This window comes from Lynx canadensis, chromosome E1 (assembly GCF_007474595.2).
Source record: "Lynx canadensis isolate LIC74 chromosome E1, mLynCan4.pri.v2, whole genome shotgun sequence".
Lineage (NCBI taxonomy): Eukaryota > Metazoa > Chordata > Mammalia > Carnivora > Felidae > Lynx > Lynx canadensis.
Window position 1 is genome coordinate 40,269,117 of NC_044316.2, and position 23,876 is coordinate 40,292,992.

General features: G+C 45.4%; 1 protein-coding gene across 5 annotated transcripts in view; it reads right to left on the reverse strand.

The window, feature by feature from the left end:
- STAT3 (signal transducer and activator of transcription 3) overlaps positions 1 to 23,876 on the reverse strand; it is a 68,453-nt gene that overhangs the window by 3,006 nt on the left and 41,571 nt on the right. For 3 of the 5 annotated variants that reach the window (XM_030295554.2, XM_030295557.1, XM_030295555.1), the window contains 18 exons: positions 20,693 to 20,788; positions 20,424 to 20,505; positions 20,108 to 20,202; positions 19,805 to 19,956; positions 16,288 to 16,446; positions 16,065 to 16,157; positions 15,149 to 15,208; positions 10,340 to 10,369; positions 10,147 to 10,240; positions 9,987 to 10,034; positions 7,268 to 7,351; positions 6,341 to 6,439; positions 5,864 to 5,999; positions 4,525 to 4,577; positions 4,202 to 4,296; positions 3,946 to 4,085; positions 3,228 to 3,440; positions 203 to 245 (listed from right to left, as the gene is read on the reverse strand). In XM_030295554.2, the coding sequence (XP_030151414.1) occupies positions 203 to 245; positions 3,228 to 3,440; positions 3,946 to 4,085; positions 4,202 to 4,296; positions 4,525 to 4,577; positions 5,864 to 5,999; positions 6,341 to 6,439; positions 7,268 to 7,351; positions 9,987 to 10,034; positions 10,147 to 10,240; positions 10,340 to 10,369; positions 15,149 to 15,208; positions 16,065 to 16,157; positions 16,288 to 16,446; positions 19,805 to 19,956; positions 20,108 to 20,202; positions 20,424 to 20,505; positions 20,693 to 20,788 (1,772 nt within the window). The remainder of the gene's footprint in view (positions 1 to 202; positions 246 to 3,227; positions 3,441 to 3,945; positions 4,086 to 4,201; positions 4,297 to 4,524; positions 4,578 to 5,863; positions 6,000 to 6,340; positions 6,440 to 7,267; positions 7,352 to 9,986; positions 10,035 to 10,146; positions 10,241 to 10,339; positions 10,370 to 15,148; positions 15,209 to 16,064; positions 16,158 to 16,287; positions 16,447 to 19,804; positions 19,957 to 20,107; positions 20,203 to 20,423; positions 20,506 to 20,692; positions 20,789 to 23,876) is intronic. The other 2 variants (XM_030295556.2, XM_030295558.1) reach the window with 1 other exon arrangement.

A 23,876-nucleotide genomic window follows, 5' to 3' on the forward strand; every position in this document is an offset into this window, starting at 1 on the left:
ACACACACACAAGCCATCAAACTCTGGTCTCCAACAGAAAAATAAAAGCTCAAGCTTTTTAAACACACAGGGTCACTCTGAGTACTACGCGTAGCCCAGGGCATTCCAGCCCCTCTCAGGGTAGCTCTCACCCAGTGTCCTACTCCCGGGATAACTGAGGACACCAGAAATGAAGGCCAAATTTAGAAGGGAAGCCACTTACGGTGTCACACAGATAAACTTGGTCTTCAGGTATGGGGCAGCACCTGGGAAGAAGAAAACTGGGGCTTACTATGGTGACCCCACTGTGGGTAGAGGGCAGGTGGAAGCCGGCCGCCTCATTGGGGCAGACTTGCCCCTCCCTCCATCCTTGAGCGGAGATCGTTTTGAACCTGTCTCCCCTCAGGGCTGCCCCGTCCACCACTATGTACTATCTGATGTTCTAGGTGCTTGCAGCTGGGTAGTTCAGTTCTTGCTGCTACGCTTTCCAGAGCTGCAGAGACTTCTGAGCACACACCCTTGTCCCACCTGAGCCTAGACCAATGCCACCTTTGTGTGTTCATTCTTTCCCTAGATGATGTGAACATTTAACTGCCCGTGTGTGGTCTGAGGATCGTATTCTGGCCTGGTCGGCTCTCTTAGGTAACTTCTCTGCATGCAGGAATGGAGCCTATGCAGTCTGGGCTCCAACACCCCCGTCCTGCTGGGACACCAAAGTCACCAAGTCTTGAAGAGAATATGCAGATTGCTAATGCAGTTCCAAAGCCCAGGGTCACACCTTCCATTCCTACGGCACTGATCTGCCTCTCCCACATTTTTAGGTGAGTATAGGAGTAACCCCCCAGTTGGGTAACTACACCGCACAAAAAGCGGCCGCTTTATAAAGGAAGGCTGGCTGGTATTGCAGCACCGTCGACTCTGGGCTGGAAAACAGGAGGCCAAGGCCTCGTTATGTCTTCGGCAGCTAGGAGACCTGGAGCAAAGCACTTTCTACACCAAGAGGGAGGCGGAAGAGGGAGGCATCCATCTCCGTCATTTGTAATTCTTGTTCCATACTTAGAAATGTGAGGACTGGAATAAATGAATTTTAGGTGCTCAATGTTTACACCAAGAGGTCCAGGAGACTTGGAGATACTGGCACGACATCTGGGAGAGTCAGGTAAACAAATCACTTGGGGGGCATGGGGCCCGGTGGGTGGGCCGAGAGAAGCACAGTTAAAAAGTTTGAGGTTTATAGACAGACCAAGGGATCAGAAAGTATGGTGACAATCTGAGAAAAGGCATTGTCAGGGGGTCGTTGGACTGCCAACCAAGGTTATTTTTGGCCAAGAAATAGATTCATACGGTGCAGAATCCAAAGATGTACCCAGGCAGGGTTCTGGTGTCTTGTAAATCCACTGTGACGCAGACCTGAGGGGAGCTGACATCTCAGACAGAAAAGGATTTAGTTCCCCAGCGATCAAGGTAGCTGAGAAAACTAGCTTCAGCCTCAGATTCAGCAAGAGCAGAAGCAAAGGAGAAACAGGACTATACGCCGAGCTCTGGCTGTGTACAAGGTTGTACGTATACTTCATCCAATTTGTAAGGTAAGGGGGCTGTCATTTCTAAAAAGGGACTCTCCCTCAAGCCATCGGGAAATACTGTGTGGGGTCTGGTGGAGAAGTAAGGAGGAAGGAAGGGTCCTGGGAAGATCATCTATCCCTGGGGACAAAAATATTTTCATGATGGAAAATGGGAGGAAACAGGCACAGATCCACGTCCCCGAGGACTCCCACTTTAATGCAGGGGCTCCACTGGCACGCCGCCCCTCCCCCCCCATCACCTCGTTCCTGCCACCCCAAGCCCCTCAGTGCCCACTGCATACACCTGCCTCCCTGGGAGTCTGGCAAAGCACTCAAGTCACTAGTTCCTCTCTCTTGTGCCGGGGTGGGGTGGGGGTGGGGGGGGTCTTGCCCCTGAGGAAAACACTAGTGACTCCAAGCAGGAAAGGACCTTGCTTCCCGGTCACACAGGATGGGTGATGATAACAGAGGACACAGCCTCAATTGGGAACTTGGATCTTGAAAGCAAAATGAGCCAAAGGGACCAGCACTTGGACCTAAATGTCCTCAGCAGAAGGAACAAAGAGTAGAGTGTCAGGGCTGATAAACAGATCTCCCAACTGAAGCCCAGCTGGAAAGAAAGATAAGTAGCAGACAGGAAGTGAGAGTTAGCTCTTCTACAGTATGAATAAAACCCAACACCAGAACAAAGGGAAGAGGAAAGTCAATTGCCAAGTAACTCAAGTTCCTTCTTCCAAGTCCCAGTCTTCCCCATCCAAGAAATTCCTCGCACGGGATCTCTGTGAACAGGTAGGAATGTGCGTGTGAGCTCTTTGCACAAAGACAATTTTTCCAAAAGCAACTGGGGTGGAAGCTACCCTCAAGGGATCACTTCAAAGAGCTCTCCAACTAAGGGAAGTTAAATAAAAACAAAGAATGGCAAATCACAGACTCCCCAACAGGATCTGGACAGAGAAGAACCCAGAGAGCCAAACCAGCAAGTGCCAAAGGCACAGACCAGAGGGGCTGCTCCTCCTTGCGGAGGACTAATGGTTACAAGCTTACTATGAAACATTTGCTATACGACTTACATAGATACCTGTGCTCTTGCACATCAAACAACCGCTTTATTTCAATAGCTGCATGTTCTCAATCCCAATTCCGCACCCTCCCACCGTTTGCAGGCTCCTCTTCAATCGCCACGCCCCCCACCCCTCCCCGCTCTGCTCGTAAACCACGTTCCAGTGCTGCTAACACTCATTTCCTCCAGAAAGCCTTTCTCCATCCCGCTCGACACTGCTCACATTGTTCAGCGATGGGGAAAAGGAAACATGCTAGACTCAAGTCTGAGTCGCAAACCTTCCAGTGTAAGAAGCGGTGTGCTGACAGGGCATCCTGTTACTTAAGAATTCTGTCCTCGCGCTCTCTCGGCAGTATTTTAGATGTTTGGGGTGAGTTGAGTGTGTGTGTCTATTTCCCCGTTTAGCCTGCTGGGTTCTCTGTAGGACAGAGACAAGTGACTTTGATGCCCCTCCTCTCTCCAACCCTAACAGCCACGACCAAAAAGCACTCACTACTGAGTGCTTATTTCCCATAAGAGGAATAAAGGTCACCAGGCTCTTTGGGCAGTGACCTACCTATCCCCCAAGAATCCTGCAATTTCCCACTTTTTCCCAGAAAAAGTGCCCAACGCGGAAAATCAACAACTACCTGGGTCAGCTTCAGGATGCTCCTGGCTTTCTGGTCGACAATACTTTCCAAACGCCTCCTCCTTAGGAATGTCCGGGTAGAGATAAACCAGCGGAGACACGAGGATGTTGGTAGCATCCATGATCTTATAGCCCATGATGATTTCAGCAAACGACATGTTGTTCAGCTGCTGCTTGGTATATGGTTCCACGGACTGGATCTGGGTCTTGCCTGTCATCGGATATGGGAAGGGAGGATAACGGCCAGGTAATCTTAGAGAAAACTACCTGATTTATTTTTCCTTGAAAGGGAATGGCTTATGCCAACCTAGTTCTTGAGCCTCAAATATCCTGCCCAGTCACCTGGCACTATAAAAATGCTCAGCTGGCTTCTGGAGAGGTTACCCAGTTGGGTCGTCAGCAATATACCTGAATAACTACTTGCATGAGCTAGATTAACAGGGTAAATTAGAAAGGAGATGAAGAATGAGATTTAAATCGGAAATCTGTAGGCAAATATTAGCTCCTGAAGAAAGCAAAACAAAATTGCCAAACAATCCTCCAGCTGAAAGAATTTGGAAGAAAAGAAGTCACTGAAAAATGTTTTTACAAGTCCAAGGCAGGGGAGTGCGAAGCCCATCTTTGCCCACTAGGGGGCAATAGGTACTTGAAACTAGTAGTGGCCACAGCGGAAGCAGCAACTGCCACCAGGTGGGGCGGGTGAGAGTCAAACTTACCGCTGATGTCCTTCTCCACCCAAGTGAAGGTGACACCTCCTTCTTTGCTGCTTTCACTGAATCTTAGCAGGAAGGTGCCTGGGGGCTTGGTGCTCAAGATGGCCCGCTCCCGCTCCTTACTGATAAAACCCATTATGTACCTGGAGCCAAAGAACAGCAACAAGATCTGGGCTGATGGGGTCCCGCCCCTGGCCTGCTGAGAGCAGGCGACGTGTTACACATGTGCACTCTGCCGGACACAAGAGCTTCAACCTACCCTTCATTCCAAAGAGCCAGGATGTACTTTTTCACAAGATCAATGATATTGTCTAGCCAGACCCAGAAGGAGAAGCCTTTGCCGGCCATGTTTTCCTAAAGAGAAGAATAACGAGAAAGCCAAGTCTACTATCCCAGCCTTTTCCTTCTTAGGGACACAGTGCCACCAAAATCCCCAGGCCCATCTACCCTCAAGTAGGGCCTACGGGCCGCTAGACCATGAGTCTACAGCCTTCAGGCCCAGTGCCGTCCCCGACAACCTCACGAGTGGGCGTCCCTCCCGCTCCCACTCGGCAGCGACAAGGATTTAACAAGATGGCTTACTTTGCAAAATTTAGCCCATGTAATCTGACACCCTGAATAGTTCACACCAGGTCCTGCAAGGAAAAGAATAAAGCAGTGTAACTTCCAGCTTCAAATCAAGGATTTTATTTCTTTTTTTTTTTTTTAATTTTTTTTTTCAACGTTTATTTATTTTTGGGACAGAGAGAGACAGAGCATGAATGGGGGAGGGGCAGAGAGAGAGGGAGACACAGAATCGGAAACAGGCTCCAGGCTCTGAGCCATCAGCCCAGAGCCCGACGCGGGGCTCGAACTCCCGGACCGCGAGATCGTGACCTGGCTGAAGTCGGACGCTCAACCGACTGCGCCACCCAGGCGCCCCTAGGATTTTATTTCTCAAGACAGAACATACATTCATGCACATCTGTCCCACAGTGGGCCAAGTCACCATCGGTTTTCATGTATTTAAAGGTTCCCACCGTTGTGTCCATGTATGTGTGCACACACAGGTACACACACGTACACAGATGTACAAAATCCCATCGTGTGATCACCTGCGTTGTTGTTTAGACTGGCAGAGGTGGTGGATGACGTATCGAGGGTCCGTCCCCCCACCCCCCGCGACTCTTCCTAGCCTCATGTGGTGGCAGCTGGTGCTCAGGGACCAGCAGCACACAGTAATAAACTGACAGTGTCAGAGGGTCACATTTGGCGGTGGCACAGGATAAGGCTACTTACAGTCCAGGTAGCATGTAAAATAGAACAGTCCACTAAATTTTTTTTTCCCAGAGGAAAAAATAAAAACAAGCCTACAGTTTATTGAAGAAATGGACATGGACGTCAAGCTTTTGCCTCTGTCTTCTAACATGCACTTAAAAAATAGCTTCCTGGGGCGCCTGGGCGGCTCAGTCGGTTGAGCGTCCGACTTCAGCTCAGGTCATGATCTCACTGCTCATGAGTTCGAGCCCCGCGTCGGGCTCTGTGCTGACAGCTCAGAGCCTGGAGCCTGCTTCAGATTCTGTCTCCATTTCTCTGCTCCTCCCCTGCTCGTGTTCCGTCTCTGTCTCTCTCACAAATATGAAAAATAACTTAAAATAACTTAAAAAAATTTTTTTTAATTTAAATAGCTTCCTAAGGTTAGCCAAAGTAGTGCTCTGGGAGGGTGAGGGGTCCAGCCACCAAGAGAAAAGAAATCTGCCTCCCACCTCAGAAATGATCACCAGGAGGCATCTCTACTCCACCCCACCTCCCCAACTGCTGGAGCACATGTTTTCAGGCCCCAGGACAGTGTCTGGCTCAGCAAATTTTCCTGAATGAACAGCCCCACAGGCCAGACTCCTTCTCTGAAGAGGGCAACAGGGAAAAGGGGGAAAATGCTGACCTAAGAGCTTCTCTGCCAGCGTCGTCAACTGCTCGATGCTCAGGCCTCGCTTTGTGGTGGAGGAGAACTGCCAGCTCAGCACCTCAGCCACTTGATCCCAGGTTCCAATCGGGGGCTTGGTGAAAAAGTTCACGTTCTGTTGAAAACGACACATTTGCTCATTTTTTTTTTTTAATTTTTTTTTTTAACGTTTATTTATTTTTGAGACAGAGAGACAGAGCATGAACGGGGGAGGGTCAGAGAGAGAGAGGGAGACACAGAATGTGAAGCAGGCTCCAGGCTCTGAGCTGTCAGCCCAGAGCCCGACGTGAGGCTCGAACTCACGGACCGCGAGATCGTGACCTGAGCCGAAGTTGGACGCCCAACCGACTGAGCCACCCAGGCGCCCCAACACATTTGCTCGTTTAGATGGAGACGGTGGTGCTTGGTGACCCACGCTAGGACCGCGACAATGGTTTCTGAAGGATGGGCGCTTACCTTGGGGTTGTTGGTCAGCATGTTATACCACAGGATAGATGCCCAGGCATTAGGCATCTGACAGATGTTGGAGATCACCACAACTGGCAAGGAGTGGGTCTGTGGAGAGAGTGGGGAATAAGCTGGGGAGGCAGAGGGCCCTCACAGCTTCAAACGTCTCTTCAGTCAGACCTGCAGGTTTCGAATAAAAGAATGTGTCTTAAATCACACCTACTGCCAGCCCTTAGGGAGGAACTCGGCTGAGTCAGCTCAACACCCAGAGTGGAGAGAATGCCAAATGCGGGTCACAGGACACAACCAGGAACTTAAAAAATCTGACATGCTCAAAGCTGGACTCACAGTCCACAGACTCCCCGTTTATAAAACCTGGGAGGCACTCTCCGAGAATTGAAGCTGTATCTGCCCGTTAAACAGACAGGTCCCAGTAGGCAAAGACTAGGATTCTTGCTTTTCCGGGTATAGCTTTAATTTAAAGATGAAGGAAGTTGATAGAAGAGAATGCAAATGCCATGATTTCCTGTACACTAAAAACAGTGGCTGTCTAAAAAGCCTATTTTGCCCAAACATTATAGAGTCCATTATAATTTCTATGCACAGATTAATAATATATTAATTAATTACAATTTCAGTACTTTCATATACTGAAAGCTGAGTATACAGTTGACCCTTGAACAGCATGGGTTTGAACTGCATGGGTCCGCTTATACTTGGATGATTTTTCTTGATCTAGAGTACTGTCCTATAAACGTATTTTCTCTTACAATTTTCTTAGCAACATTATCTTTTCTCTAGCTTACTTTATTGCAAGAACACAATATATAAAGCATATACATCATTCTACCTTCTGTAGAAAAAATCCCAACTAGAAGTTCTTGTCCTGAATCACCCCTGCATGCAGCCCTGTCCCAACTCTGTGGCAAAACTCACCTCAAGGTCAATCTTGAGGCCCTGGTGATACACCTCAGTCTCAAAGGTGATCAGGTGCAGCTCCTCGGTGACAATCAGGGAGGCCTACAACGAGAAGGGCACCCTCTTCCTCAGAGAGAATGGCCTTGGATACTAACAGCCATAGCTGAGGAGAGTGAATGCCACAGCCTCATTGCACCAAGAAGGGTGATCCACCGGGAGGCCATGGACACACCAGGGACACAACACTGAGAACACGCCCTCTTCAGTGCTACGATCTTCAACCTCATCTTTTACTGGTTTTATTACAATACTATAGACCCAATAGGTTATTTACCAAATGGGTAAGGTGCACAGAAAATCAAAACAATGAACACCTGTACCCACTACCCAGTTTAAGCGAAAGATCATCACCACGGAGATGCTCGGGATGCCCTTCCCCATGCCCTTCCCTGGTCCCTCCTCCCTCAGATGTAACCGCTATTTTGTCTTTTGGGTTTATCGCTTCCCAGTTTTCCTTTAGGGCTTTACTGTATTTATATCTCTAAATACTGTATGCATTGTTCAGTTTTAGAGGTCTGTGAACCTTACACAAATCATACCCTATATATTCTTTAGGACTCGCTTTTTGCATCCCTGGGGTTGTATGAATTTGCTGTTGTTCATTTTCACAGCTCTAGAGTATTCCATCATATGACTCTACCACGAATCCTTTATCTACTCTAGCAGCGACGGTATCTGGGTTATATTTAGGGTTTACAATCAGGCTGCTGTGACATTTTGTACATGTCCCTTGGTGCACATGTGCAAAGATTTCTCTATTGTTAAATCCTGGGAGTGGCACTGCTGGTTTGTAGAGTACGTTCATTTTTTTATTATGTCCAGTTGTTTTCTGAAGTGACAATTTATACTGCCACCAGCAATATGGCAACCTTATTTTCAGTAAGACTTCTCAGTGAATTCTCAGAGACACAATTTCAATTCGTTTTTAAAACACTATCTTTTTCCTAACTATAGAAATAACATATGTCCAGTTTAAAATGCAAATATCACAGGGCGCCTGGGTGGCTCAGTCGCTTAAGCATCCCGACTCTTGATTTTGACTCAGGTCATGATCTCACAGGTCATGAATTCGAGCTCTGTGTCGGGCTCTGTGCTGACAGTGCAGAGCCTGCTTGGCATTCTCTCTCTCCCTTAAAATAAATAAACTTAAAAAAAATAATAAATCAACTTTAGAATGCAAATATTACAGAGACAGCATAGTCTTAGATACTAACAGCAAAATAAATACATAAGCATTGTTTGGTATACATTCCTCGAGAATGTTGTTGTTTTTTTAAGTTTATTTATTGGGGCAACCGGTGGCTTAGTGGGTTAAGCATCTGACTTCGGCTCAGGTCATGATCTCATGGTTCATGAGTTCGAGCCCCAAGTTGAATTCTGTGTTGACAGCTCAGAGCCTGGAGCCCACTTCAGATTCTGTCTCCCTCTCTCTCTCCCTGTCCCTCCCTCACTTGCGCGTGTACACATGCGTGAGCTCTCTCTCTCTCAAAAAGAAACATTAAAAATAAATAAAATAAAGTTTATTTCTTTATTTTGTGGGGGGAAGAGGAGTTACACTTGTGAGTGGGGGAGAGGCAGAGAGAGAGAGACCAAGAATCCCAAGCAGGCTCTGCGCCAACGTGGGACTTGAACTCACAAACTGTGAGATCATGACCTGAGCCAAAATCAAGAGTCAGAAGCTTAACTGACAGAGCCAACCAGGCACCCCACCTCCCCACCCAGAGAATTTTGTATTGCATATGTGAATAGAACAAAAACAGTATAGTACACTTTTTAAACAAATATGCTAATATTCTACTCGAATTATTTTGCATCTTGCTTGTTCTTTCTTTTTTTTTTTTAAGTACGCTCTATGCCCAACATGGGGCTTGAACTGACAACCTTGAGATCAAGAGTCACACACTTTACCGACTGAGCCAGCCAGGCACCCCGCATCTTGCTTTTTCTAAACAGATATGCCACATACATTTTTCTATGTTGTTGTATATAGACTCCTTCACTCTTTACAGTCAACCATTAGAAATGCACTTTTTCTCACTAAAGGCCTGCTACATTTTAGAGAAGAGGAAAGAATGGGCAGGGCACAAATACCAGAAAAAGAATAGACTATCACAATCTTTTAAAATGATTAAAAACTAGTTTTGGTCACATTTGCCTATTTTATTTAAGTTTATTCTTGACACTGAGAATCCCGTAATCTGAATCAAATGGAGGAAGAGAATAATAGAAATAAGGGGAACAGGTTTTATTCTTTTTCTTAAATGTCTAATTCAGATTTATTAAACCTACTATCCCACCTCAGTGAGAAAATCAGGACACCAAAAATGAAGCCAGGCAGTCTCAGCGGGCAGGAGTTGGAAGGGGAATTTGGAAAGCCCCAGGCAAGGTGGAAGCTTCTTTTCCACTAAATGGGTGTGGGTAAGTCAGCCAGGGACTTTCCACCCCTCCTTAAAGATGAGCCAACTCCCAGGACAATCAAGAAAATGCTCCAAGCCAGAGAACTCCACGGCAGAGTGACTTCTGACCATGTCATTTTTGACACATGGTGACTACATTTTCCAAATGACTACAGCTTAACCACAGGTTGGGGTCTCTAATTCAGGCCAATAAGAAGGCTCTTTTTCTCTCCCCATTAAAGAAAACCCTCCCAGTTGGTTTCGTCCCCCAAAAAACTTACATCACAATTGGCTCGGCCCCCGTTACCACATCTTTGCTCTCTCAGGGTCTGTAGGAAAAGCAGAGAGCACCTGGGTCACGTGAGGCTCCCCCCCCACCCCCACCCCCCTCTCCCTCCACCAGGTGCCCTTGGAGAAGGGGATCCAGGCTTCTCCATGTACCAGATGTTTGAATTCTGCAGAGAGGCTGCCGTTGTTGGACTCTTCCATGTTCATCACTTTCGTGTTTGTGCCCAGAATGTTAAATTTCCGGGATCTGAATCACAGGAGAAAAACCAACCACACAGGTGATGGAGCAGCCAGAGGACAGAGTCAGATTAAACAGATCAAAAGGAAGCCTTTAGGCTGAACTCACCCTCTGAGAGCTGCAACATCCCCGGAGTCTCTGTTAAGAATATAAACTGGTGTTAATAAGACTGGCCCCGTTTCTTCGCAAAGTCTACTCTACCCGTAATGTACTCTGCTGGAAAAAAAAAACCACTGTTCTCCTGGGAATTTCTGTAAACGATTCAATTACATTTTGTACGTGAAATACGACAACCCTGTACAAGCCTGCCCAATATCAATTTCCCCCTCCCAATAGACCCTTGCATCTGCTCAGGTATCCTTCCAGTCCCCGCCTCCAGGGGATCCTGATTGTTCATTAAGTACATCAGAACATAGCACTCCACGGTGTGGTGGTCCCAGGGCGAGGACATGACCTACGCTGTCTCAGACTGGGAAGGAATTACAACACGGGCAGGATTTATTTTCCATAGCTTCAACTGAACATGAGCAAGGAAGCATATGACCTTACTTATACTGCAACTCAGAAGGGAACCTCACAAAGCCAGTGATACTTATGATGGCGGGGAAGGCACACGGAAGATTCTGGGTCCAGGATGACATAGGTGAGTCACTGATCTCACTGTCAGGAACTTGCCCTAACTCTGCATTTCCAGTTATACTGGGCTGCAAATTTCCTTATTATTTAAGCCACACTGGGTTTTCTGTAAAGGTTTACTACTCCCTGTAACTCAAATCGTCCCATTTCATGTTAGCTGGAAACAATCTTCCTAGCCTGTCCGGTCTTTCAGCTCTATGTGTTTGAACATACAGCTTTTTATATAGTCACATTTCTCAGTCTTTTCCTTTCTTATTATTTTATTACTTTTTAAAGTGTTTTTTTTTTGTTTGTTTGTTTTTTTTTTTTTTGGAGAGAGCAAGAGTGAGAGCGAGTAAGCGGGGAAGAGGGGCAAAGGGGTAGAGAGAGAGAGAATACCAAGCAGGCTCCACACTCAGTGAAAAGCCCGATGTGAGACTTGATCCCATGACCGTGAGTTGGACATTCAACTGACTGAGGCACCCAGGTGCCCCTATTATTTTAGCACTCTTTTTTTTTTTCAACGTTTATTTATTTTTGGGACAGAGAGAGACAGAGCATGAACGGGGGAGGGGCAGAGAGAGAGGGAGACACAGAATCGGAAACAGGCTCCAGGCTCTGAGACATCAGCCCAGAGCCTGACGCGGGGCTCGAACCCACAGACCGCGAGATCGTGACCTAGCTGAAGTCAGACGCTTAACCGACTGCGCCACCCAGGCGCCCCTTTTTTTAAATTTTTTTTTCAACGTTTATTTATTTTTGGGACAGAGAGAGACAGAGCATGAACGGGGGAGTACTTAGCACTCTTTTAAAAGTGCTTCTCCATTGCTACATATTCATGAATATAGCTACTATTTATTAAATAGAGTATTTCGTGTCGGTTTACAGATTAAAATTGGTCAAATTTTAAACCATTCAGAAGATATCTTTCCATATATCACAGGTTAAAAAATTTTTTTTATTAATGTTTATTTACGTTTTGAGACACACACACACACACACACAGCATGAGCAGGGGAGGGGGCAGAGAGAGAGAGGGAGACACAGAATCTGCAGCAGGCTTCAGACTCTGCGCTGAGCTGTCAGCAGAGTCCAACGTGGGGCTCGAACTCAAGAGTGGTGAGATCATGACCTGAGCCGAAGTTGGACACTCAACCGACTGAGACACCCAGGCGCCCCCCATATATCACAGTTTATAACTTAAGAGTCTATGTTACCAGGAAATTCTCTCTCATGTTTAACCTATAGAGCCTTTTTTTTAAACTTTTTTTTACGTCACAGCTTTGACATGTAATTGATGAATAATAAAGTACACTATTGAAAATGTATTTGGATAAGATTTGACACACACCTATATATACTACACACACCTATGAAATCATCAGCCCAAACAAGGTGATGAACATATCCAACGTCCCCAAAGTTTCCCCAAGCCCATTTGTAATCCATTTCCCAATCCCACACTCCACCCCACCTTTGTCCCCAGGCAATCACTGGTCTGCTTTCAGTCACTATAGGTGCATTTGTATTTCTAGGATTCTATACGAATGGAAGTATGTATTCTTTTTTCTTGGTCTGGCTTCCTTCACTCGGTGTAATTATTTTGAGATTTCTCATGTGTGGCTGGTATCAACGTTCAGTCCTCTTTATTGGGAAGTGATATTTCATTTACGGATAGACCACAAATTACGAAGCAACAGTGGAGCAATCGGTCAGCGCAAGCTACTTAACAGATATGCCGCAAGGTGTCTATTCACTTGCCTGTTAATGGACATTTATGTACAGCCCTTTGCGTGCACATATGCTTTCGTTTCTCTTGGGTTAATACTGAAGAGTGGAATGGTAGGCTTATAGGGTAGGTACATGTTTAACTTTGTAGGAAACTGCCAAGCTCTTTTCCCAGAATGGCTGTACCATTTTGCCATTTTACCATCATTATGTTATACGTTCACTTATGCTTTTAAGATACATTAGCTGAAACATATAAATACATCTGATGGACAGCAAAACATAAAACGCTAATTTCTCATTCAAATCCCCCCTGCCCCCAATATCAGGTTGTCCCAAAACTACTTCCTGAATACTCCATCCTTTACTAACTGATTTGACATGTCATTTTTAACGTATATTAATTATTTATATAAACTTGAAGCCCATTTCTGGACTCAAGATTTTGTTGCCATGATCAGTTTATTCCTGCCCTAGTAACACACACATTTAGTAACTGAAACTCTGTGATACATTTTAATGTCTGGCAAGGCAGCTTCCCATTATTTTTAGTCACTAAAAAAATGTTTTTGAAAGTGAAATGGTGGTTGCCCGGGGCTAGGAGGATAGGGAAATGGGGATTTGTTGTTCAATGGATGTAAAGTTTCCATGTCGCACAAGGAAGTAGTTCCGGAAATCTGCTGCACAGCAGTGTGAATATACACAATGCCATACATTTAAAAATAATCAAGAAGGTAAATTTTACATATTAATTTTTTATCATAATTAAAAATAACACACCCTTTTTTATTTTCATTATTTATGTTTATAAATATTTGCTTTTTTTTTAAGTTTATTTACTTATTTTGAGAGAGAGAAAGAGCGCACACATACGTGAATGGGGAAAGGGCAGAGAGAGGGGGAGAGAGAATCCTAAGCAGGCTCCACACCCAGCGTGAAGCTCTATGCTGGGCTCCATTTTACGAACTGTGAGATCATGACCTGAGCCAAAACCAAGAGTCTGATGTTTAACCTATTAAGCCACCCAGATACCCCCAAATACATCCTTTAAAAAACAAACAAACAAAACAAAACAAAACAGGGGCACCTGGGTGGCTCAATCAGTCAAGTGTCTGACTTCGGCTCAGGTCATGATCCTGAGTTCGAGCCCCGCATTGGGCTCTGTGCTATGGAGCCTGCTTTGGATTAGCTCCCTCTCTCTCTGCCCCTCCCCCCACTTGCACACTGTCTCTCTCTCAAAAACAAACGTTAAAAAAAAATTTTAAAAACCTTTCTTTGCTTATTTTTCTCATCTAAGATACAACTTGAAAAGCAAGTCAAAGGTTTAAAAAATTCTATTCACATTTTGCTTGGTGCCATATTAACTGAGAAGAATTAACATCTTTATGATAAAAATCCACAATCCAGGAATATGATCTGTCTTATCACTTTTTACAATATCCCCTCCTGATAAAATTTCATAATTTTCTTCAAATAGATCTTACACATTTCTGTTATGTTTATCACAATATATTTTTTACTTTTGTTGCTTATTGTGAGATTATGCTAATATGTGGTTGAAGTTATTAATTTTTGTTTATTTTTATTAAGACTACCACCTTCCTGGGCGCCTGGGTGGCTCAGCTGGTTGAGCGTCCGACTTCAGCTCAGGTCATATCATGGCTTGTGAGTTTGGGCCTCACGTCGAGCCCCTGTGCTGACAGCTCAGAACCTGGAGACTGTTTCTGATTCTGCGTCTCCTTGTCTCTCTGCCCCTCCCCCCTCCCCCACTTGTGCTCTGTCTCTATCTCTCAAAAATAAATAAATGTTAAAAAAAAAAAAAAAGACTACCACCTTCCTCAAGTCCCTTATTTCATTAGTAATTATTTTCCAGTTCATTCTCTTCATGATTTCCAGATAAATAATTACGTCACCAAAAATTAAGGATACATTTTCCTTTTTCAAACCTCTTCAAAGTATATGTGCATTTTAATTTTTGAAAGGTATTGCCAAATTTTGAAAAGTATGTACCCGAGGGGTGCCTGGGTGACTCAATTGGTTAAATATCTGACTTTGGCTTAGGTCATGATCTCGCGGTTCACGGGTTCGTTCGATCCCCACGTCGGGCTCTGCGCTGACAGCTTAGAACCTGGAGCCGGCTTCGGATTCTGTCTCCCTCCTGCCCTTCCCCTGCTCACGTTCTGTCTCTCTCTCAAAAATAAACAAACATTAAAAAAAGAAAAAAAAAAGAAAGAAAAGGATGTATTCCATTGCGTGGTGAAGTGTGGAACAATAAAAACCGTCAACTTTTCCCCATATAGTCAGGGTTTTATATGACATGCATAAATTACACTTACAAGTAAAAAATTAAAGAAAAAGAGGGACCCACAGTCACAATAGCAATTGAAACTCATATCCGTACCACTAGCTTTGTGGTTTTGGTCAGGGCAAGGCTTCTGACAATTTTTGTTCAATAAATGAAGCTCCTTGAATGGAAATAGTCTCTAAGTTCACATGGTATCTGTTAAAGTTCTCATTTCTCTGTCTCTCATTTGAAAAAAAGAGAAAAGAAGAGCAAAGATACGGAGTACTTACTTGTCAATGCACACTTTAATTTTAAGCTGATAATTTAACTCAGGGAATTTGACCAGCAATCTATTTCAAAAAAGAGGGGGAGAAAAAGTTTGAGTAAAGGGAAAAAAAAAATCAGTTTCAAAGAAAAGTCAGTAGGCTCCCCCAGCAACGTCTACTTGAAGGAATATAAAATTCACAACGCTTTATTTCCAAAAGGTGAATGAAGCACAATCCCAAATCCCTCTTCCTGCTTAGTGCCGTCTTTGACCTTATGTTGAGTATCACCCCTTCAGGTCAAGAGGTCCTGAAAGAAAGCCTAAGAAATCCGAACTTGGACAAGGTTGTGAGAGATTCAGCGAAGGATAATAAAAGCCATTTCATGAGAAATATTACGGGAATACGTGCTCTGCAGCTGGTATTCCTTCTATTAAACTTGAAACCTAACGCCATACACCAAGCTTCTGAAGAGGGAAATTTCACTACGGAAGGGCAAACCCCAAAGCACCTGTTCTGACTTGGGTGTGAAAGTCACACCCCACCCTCCAGGCTCACCACCCACCTGCTCTAATTACCTCTTAGCTTCTAGATCACTAAGCCTTTCTCTTTCCCTTAAAATCCTCAGGGAAAAGTAGGCTCAGAGAACAGAAAATAACCAGCATTATTTTGCCTCCCTTGCAGGGCAGAAGGAGACACAATGAACTAAGACCGTGGGCTTGACATTTCAGGAAGATGCCCACGTAACCTCGAAAAGAGGTAACCGTTCCTTCACTTCTGACAGAAGAGTCAAAGAGCAAGTTGATATTATGCCAACAAATTCCATACCCACCATACTATCGCCTGTGATGCCTGGAAAGAACAACCCTGGCCACCAACTCTCTTTCATCCTAAGAGCATCTCTCAGTGATGTATCTACCAGAAGAGGAAGGACAGGGCCCACCTGACTTTGGTAGTGAACTGGACGCCAGTCTTGATGACCAATGGCCGGTCGGGATGCATGGGCATGCAGGGCTGCCGCTCAACCACAAAGGCACTGAAAGGCACAGAGAAGGACGGCAGTCCATAAGCTTCCTGGTGAAACGGTCTTTGTCCTGTGCCTCCAAAGTGAAGGAGGTGTATGTGGCGGGGGAGGGGCAGTGATGAGAGAAAGAATTCTAAGTTACCTTTTCATTAAGTTTCTAAACAGCTCCACAATCCTCTCCTCCAGCATTGGCCGGTGCTGTACAATGGGATCCCCTTTGTAGGACACTTTTTGCTGCAACTCCTCCAGTTTCTTAATTTGTTGGCGGGTCTGAAGTTGAGATTCCGCTAACGAGGTTATCCTGCCAATAAAATAAGAAAGCTACCAGGCACCTGAGTGCGGCACCAGTGAGGGTTAGAGAAGGGGAAGGGAATCCCACCACCATGCAGTCCCCTAAAATAAGAAAGGGTCATTTTTTTTTTTATTGTGGTAAAATATACATAGCATAAATCATTGGCATTAAATAAGGAAAAGTGGAGGTGGGTGGGGGGAGCCTGGCTGGCTCAGGCGGTAGAGCATGTGACAGCCGATCTCCGGGTCAAGCCCTGAGTTCAAGCCCCACGTTGGGCATAGAGCTTACTGAAAAATAAAATAGGGACGCCTGGGTGGCTCAGTCGGTTGAGCGTCTGACTTTGGCTCAGGTCATGATTTCATGGTTCATGAATTTGAGCCCCGCGTCGGGCTCTGTGCTGACAGCTCAGAGCCTGGAGCCTGCTTTGGATTGTGTCTCCCTCTCTCTCTGCCCCTTCCTTGCTTGTGCTCTGTCTCTCTCTCTCTCTGTCTCTCTCTCAAAAGTAACTAACATTAAAAAAAATGTTTAAAAAATAAAACAAAAATAAGCAAAAGGGAATTTCTTTTATTTTTATTATTATTTTAAATAATACCTTCCTCAGGATAAGAACAGATATGCCCTAAATGAAGGATGAAAACTATAGGTGAAATACGACCAGCATTAGCATTTCTTACTTTACAGCACAACACTCCCATTTGCAAATTTAAGTACTGATGAACCTGAAATCATTAATCACATTGACTGGGAAATGACCTCAGATCCTTTTGGGTTAATGCTTCAAGTTTGTGCTTTTGCCATTAAAAAAAGAAAATCAATTAATGTAACCATAAGAACTGTGGTTAGAATATTTCACTCATTTTGAATTATTAAATTGATTTTTGCTTATTCAAAAAAAAAAAAATAATACCTTCCTCAAATTTAACATTTCAGAGAGGGAGCTAGGCGTAAGGAAGAAGTGTTAAAACATACCCCTAAGAAGCATGAACGGAGTTATCATCAGGAGGTAACAAGCATTGGAACCCAGCAATGGAGAATGTGAAATATGAAATTTGGCACTGTCTTCATCCTAACCTGTCTTTGGACCAAAATGTGGGGACTGGGGAAAGGCTGACAATTAGGTGGCCCAAGAAGATGGGTTTGAGCTCGTTCTGCCGCTCACTGTCCGAGCAATCCTGGCCAGGTCCCTTCACCATGCGGACCTCGATGTCCCCTTGCATGAAAGAAGGGGTTGAACTACATGATTAATAAAGACTAAAAGACCTCAAAGAGAGAAAGTGAAAGATTTTAGGGTTGGGGGGGTAAGGAACAGGGCAGCTGCTGGGATTTCTGGGCTCCCTGACTCTCTTCTGGCACTTCCATTCTCCTATTTCCAGAACTCAAGCTTTTTGGTTCCCTGATCAGAAAGCACTTAAAACAGCTTTCAGTAAGTTGACAAAACTCAGGGTTACTGAGGATATGAACAAACAGGCTTTCTCAGGCAGAGCTGTCCTAAGTTTCCAATTTCATGCTCTACGTGTCTGGTGGTTCCCCTTTATGTCAAGTTTCTCATAATTTAAGCTGGTGCATCATGTTCACTGTTGGGCCTTGCACGTCAAGGATATTCACCAAGACCTGCTGCATGAATGAAAGCAGAAGAGCAGATAAAGAATGATCCCACTGGGGCGCCTGGGTGGCTCAGTGAGTTAAGCGTCTGACTTTTTATCTCGGCTTGGGTCATGATCTCAGCGTTCATGAGACGGAGTCCTGTGTCGGACTCTGTGCTGACAGCACAGAGCCTGCTTGGGATTCCCTCTCTACCTCTCTCTCTGCGACCATCTCAAAATAAATAAACAAACATTAAAAAAAAAGGTAACCAAGGGGCGCCTGGGTGGCTCAGTTGGTTGAGTGTCTGACTCTTGATTTCAGCTCAAGTTGTGCTCTCACAGTTTGTGAGATCGAGCCCCACATAGGGCTCTGTGCTGATGGTGTGGAAACTGCTCGGGATTCTCTCTCTTCCTCTCTCTCTCTCCCTCTCCCTCTCAAAATAAATAAATAAACTTAAAAAAATTTTTTTAATTTAAAAATTTAAAAAAGATAACCAAAATTAAATAAAAAAGATGGGTGCCTGGGTGGCTCAGTCGGTTAAGCGTCTGACTTTGGCTCAGGTCATGATCTCACAGTTTGTGAGTTCAAGCTCTGCATCGGGCTCTGTGCTGACAGCTCAGAGCCTGGAGCCCGCTTCAGATTCTGTGTCTCCCCCTCTCTCTGCCCCTACCCTGCTCATGCTTTGTCTCTTTCTGTCTCAAAAATCAATAAAAACAGGGGCGCCTGGGTGGCGCAGTCGGTTACGCGTCCGACTTCAGCCAGGTCACGATCTCGCGGTCCGTGAGTTCGAGCCCCGCGTCGGGCTCTGGGCTGATGGCTCAGAGCCTGGAGCCTGTTTCCGATTCTGTGTCTCCCTCTCTCTCTGCCCCTCCCCCGTTCATGCTCTGTCTCTCTCTGTCCCAAAAATAAATAAAAAACGTTGAAAAAAAAATTAAAAAAAAAAAAATCAATAAAAACATTTAAAAAAAGAAAGAAAACGTAGGTGACTCTCTTTACATATATATGTACAATAACAAACGTCCAGAGGAATGGTCATTGAAATTTTAACTATAGGTACCTCTGAATGATTGGTTTTTTAAAAGACTTTTCCTCTTTCTATTTATTTTTTGTATTTGAATTTTTTTCCTTTATAAAGAGCATGTATTATTTTAGATTATTAAAATAACTAAAACTCAAACTTTAGTCTGTGCCACATAGTTACACCAAAAGCTTTATTTAAGCTATTAAATAAAACATGCTTATATGTAAGAGATGAATCACTGGGTTCTACTCCTGAAGCCAATACTACACTGTATGTTAACTAACTTGAAATAAATTAAAAAAAAAAAAATATATATATATATATGTACTTAAAATATAGTAACATAAACACATTTTTATCAAAAAGGTGTCCAGGGTTGCCTGGGTGGCTCAGTCAGTTAAGCATCCGACTTAGGCTCAGGTCACGATCTCACGTGAGTTCAAGCCCCACATCGGGCTCTGCGCTGACAGCTCAGAGCCTGGAGCCTGCTTCGGATTCTGTGTCTCCCTCTCTCTCTGTCTCTCCCCTGCTCACGCTGTCTCTCTTTCTCTCTGTCTCTCAAAAAAATGGACATTTAAAAAATTAAAAAAAAAAAAAAAAGGTGTCCAAAAAGGTGAAACTCTTTAGACTCTTAGACTCGATTTGAATATAAAAAGTCTCCACCTTGGAGACGGAGCACCAGCCCCGGAGGCCTGCAGTTACGACCAGGATTTCAGCACAGCTTTCTAGAAAGAAAGGGAAAACGTCTCTGTCATCTCTTACCAGTTTTCTAGGCGGTCGAGGCAGATGTTGGGCGGGCCCCCGATGCACGCAATCTGCTGCCGCCTCTTCCAGTCAGCCAGCTCTTCATCCGTGAGCGTCTTCTGCACATACTCCATGGCTGACAACAGCCCCGCCAACTCACTCACGATGCTCTGGTCGGAAACCCAAACAAAGTCAGAAAACATTTCCTCAGACCGTCTCTAACCACACTCTTTAGTCACTTCCAGAAAAGGAGCTTATTAGAAACCAGGCAAGGTCTGCCACAAGGCGCGGCGGCCGCGCAGGTGAGGGGGATGCTCTTACGCGCCGCATCTGGTCCAGCGCCGTGAGCATCTGTTCCAGCTGCTGCATCTTCTGCCTGGTCACGGACTGGTTGTTTCCGTTCAGATCCTGCATGTCTGCGGATGAAGGAAAACCTCCTTGACCTGACGGGATACTGGCACGCTTCGCATCTGGCTCCCGGAGGCACCGGTTACCCCCCCCATCCCCCCACCCCCGTGTGCCAACGCCCGCCCCCGCCCCTGCCGCAAAGTCTGAACGGGACGCCAGACACAGAAGTCCTGAAACTCAAGTCACTCACTTTCTACAGCAGATTTTAACGTCTCTAATAGTCACTTGCCTCCTTGACTCTTGAGGGTTTTATAGTTGAAGTCAAAGTCATCCTGGAGGTTCTCTACCACTTTCATTTTCTGTTCTAGGTCCTGTTTAAGACAAAACAAAAAAGAAAAATAGAAGTAAAAAAAAAAAAAAAAAAAAAGATTTTCCCGGGGGAAGAGGGAAAAGAAAGTTTCTGAGAATTAAAATGAAGCCAAAACCTCAACAGAGACACACGCAGGACCCACAGGCAATGTCCCCAAGGAAAGGCTTCCTGCCCACGACTTGCTTCACCTGTACTCGCTTCCGAACATCTTGCAGGTGCTGCTCCAGCATCTGCTGCTTCTCCGTCACCACGGCGGCCGTGGGGTGGTTGGCCTGGCCCCCTTGCTGCCAAATAAGGGAGCGAACACCCGTGTGAATGCAGGAAACGTGGGGGAAAAAAAGCACCTCTGTCCAGTCTCCATCCCACCCACACCCTTCCCGTCTGGCCGAGGTGCTGCTGCCGCCGTGAGGGGAAGGGAAACAGAGGCAGCGTGCCGGGTGTCATCAGCACGGTGCCCAGGAGGCTCTCCCGTAGTTTTGCCCGTGTCCTGGCCTTTTTTTGCCCCAGGCCACACTAAAAAGCCACTCTGTGTCGCCCTAGGAGACCACATGTTGAGCTAAGACATGGTCCCTACCTGCAAAAACTTCATTCTAGGTAACGTATGTTAAAAAATTCAGAACACTGTCTCTGATTCTGTGTCTCCCTCTCTCTCTGACCCTCCCCCGTTCATGCTCTGTCTCTCTCTGTCCCAAAAATAAATAAACGTTGAAAAAAAAAAATTTCAGAACAATTATGACAGCAGATTTTCGATGCCCATTTAGTGTAGGTGGTGCCCGACACGTTTTTGCGGGATAATAAAAAACCACTGTTCCAGAGGTCAAATGCTACATGAAGAGAGAATACCTCAGGGGAGAAGGGAAGGGTGGTGCCTTGAAAAGGTCGGAGAGCCCCTGGAATATAAACATGGTAAATTCTGTCAAAGTAACAGAAAATCTGGGCTCCTGGCTGGCTCAGTCAAAGGAGCGTGTAGCACTTGATCTCAGGGTGGTGAATTTGAGCCCCATGTTGGGTGTAGAGATTACTTAAAACGAATAAATTAAAAATTTTTTAAAAGACCACATAAAAGCTGCAGTGATCAAGACAGTCTGCTGGCATAGGACTGAGGAATCCATCAACAGAACGGAATTGAGAGTCTAGGAAAGACATTATAGACCCAGTTTTTCAAAGCAGAAATTCGCAAAGACAGACTTCACACTGAGTCACCGGATTCTCCTGGCTTTAGGTTCTGTAATCTTGCAAACAGATCTCTATTTGTGCCGCTGGCTCATGTCAAGCCCCAACTACTGATCTCTCTGACTTCTAATCTGTTCTCTATACTGCTACCAGGAGTCTTCAAAAGTGATCCAAACATGCCAGTTCTAGAGGGATCCATTCTCTCCCTCTCCCACGGCCCCCATCCAAATCCAGAGAACACAAACTTCCCTGAGAAGTTTAGGGAAGGCAACCTCCACCCCTATTTATTCTCTTCATAGGGGGAGTGACTCATCTGATCGGTGAGATTAAGAGAAACACTCTGCACTCGCAGATCTTCGAAGAACCCAGCATGTTAGCTGGTGCCTCTCTCCTCCACCTCTGCCTTCCTGGGGCACCCCCAGGGCAGGAGCGAGGGCCTGGTTTCTAGAAGTGGTTCTAGAGATCCATCTCTCAGTGTTAAGTGGGTATTAGTCTATGGTCTCTGAAACTCCACATGGATGTATACTGCTCTGCAAACCCAATCTCTCCATCCCAACATCTAACACAGGGGCAGGCATCTGGAATCCCTCGTGGTCACCTGCCCAAACTATGTTTTCCAGTCTCATTTGACCAACAGCACAGCGGATATTTTAGTCTGTGTTTGGCTGCCACGTCTATTTCTAAATTGCCATTGCACTTAAAGGGGAAAGGATGTGATTGATTACCACCCACAGAAGCCCGCCTCTAGTACCCTTGTAAGAATTACTGGCTCCCCACTGATTCCAGGTATATCATCTCAGCCCAGCACAGACAGACGTTTCACATAATCTGGTAACAAGTTAAACCTTCCCTCCCTGTCGGTCACCCCAAACTACCCACTCTTCCCCACATACAGCATGTTTTTCACACTCTACCTCCCCACACACTGTCTGCTCTGCCTGACATGTGCTTCTGCACAAGCACACCTGAACTTATTCACCTTCAAACTCAGTGCCACCATTTGCTCTCCTGTAAAACCTTATTCAACTACTGTAGGCAAGATTACTCACATCTTCCTCTATGTTTCTCTCACTTTGACTGACTGTATACCTTCAATCCCAACTAGACTGAGAGCAATGATTAGCAGGGATCACATCTACTCGTCTTCCTATCTCCTGGTGCTTTGCCCATAAGAGACACTTCAAAATATGCCAGATGATGACAACAGAGAAAATAACAGTAGGGCCTGGGCTGAAGCCTCAAATATCCAACTTGTAGTTCTAGATCAAGGGCTGCAACTTTTTCTAAAAAGGCCAGGTGGTAAATATTTTTGGCTTCGTGGGTCATACAGGCTCTGTTGTAAATACTCAGCCTTGTCACCGCAGCATGAAGGCAACCACGGACAAGGCATACGTAAATGGGTGTGGCTGTGTTCCCCAAAATTTCGTTTGCAAAATCAGGCATGGCAGGCTGGATTTGAGCCACGGGCATAGTTTGCCAACGCCTGATCTCTAAGATTGGGAACATCCTTAGGGCACCTACCTCTCATGATAAATAAAGTTGGAGCCTCTACCCAAATTGACTTAAATCGAATATTTTTATCTTATGGGACAGGATGCAAACATAAAGGTTCTCCCCAACAGAAAGCTCTAGTGATGCCTGGACAACCTCCCTATCTCCAGTGTCTCGAACAGTGAGTGTTATCAGTTACCCTTTCACCTATATCGGAGCACGGCAGTTTCCGCTTAAAGTTCTTCCGTGGGTTCCCGTTTCTTACAGGAGTGGTGACAGTGATCATGATGGTGACAGTGATTGTGATGGCAGCAGCAGAAAGCAGTTAATGCTCATTTCACATGTGTCAGGCACCGTTCTAAGCATTTTACAGGCATGAATTAATTTAGCTCCATGAAGTAGGAATTATAGTCATTCCTACTAGAGGAACACCCCCATTGCCTGAGGCTCCACAGCAAGTGGCAGAGCTATGGGGCTCAAACCCAGGCAGTCTGGCCACAGGACCCTTGCAGCAAACTGCTTTTCCAAAGCCCAGCTGTTGGGCATGACTAAAGAGATGTTCACAATATAGCCCTTGACTAGCTGATCATTCCTTATCCAACCAGATGCTGAATTTTCCACACTCCTCCCAAGAATACACACGTTAAGGTTTCCCTGTCTGAACACGATCTTCTCTCTGCCTGGAGGGCTCTCTCCTCATCAGCCTGG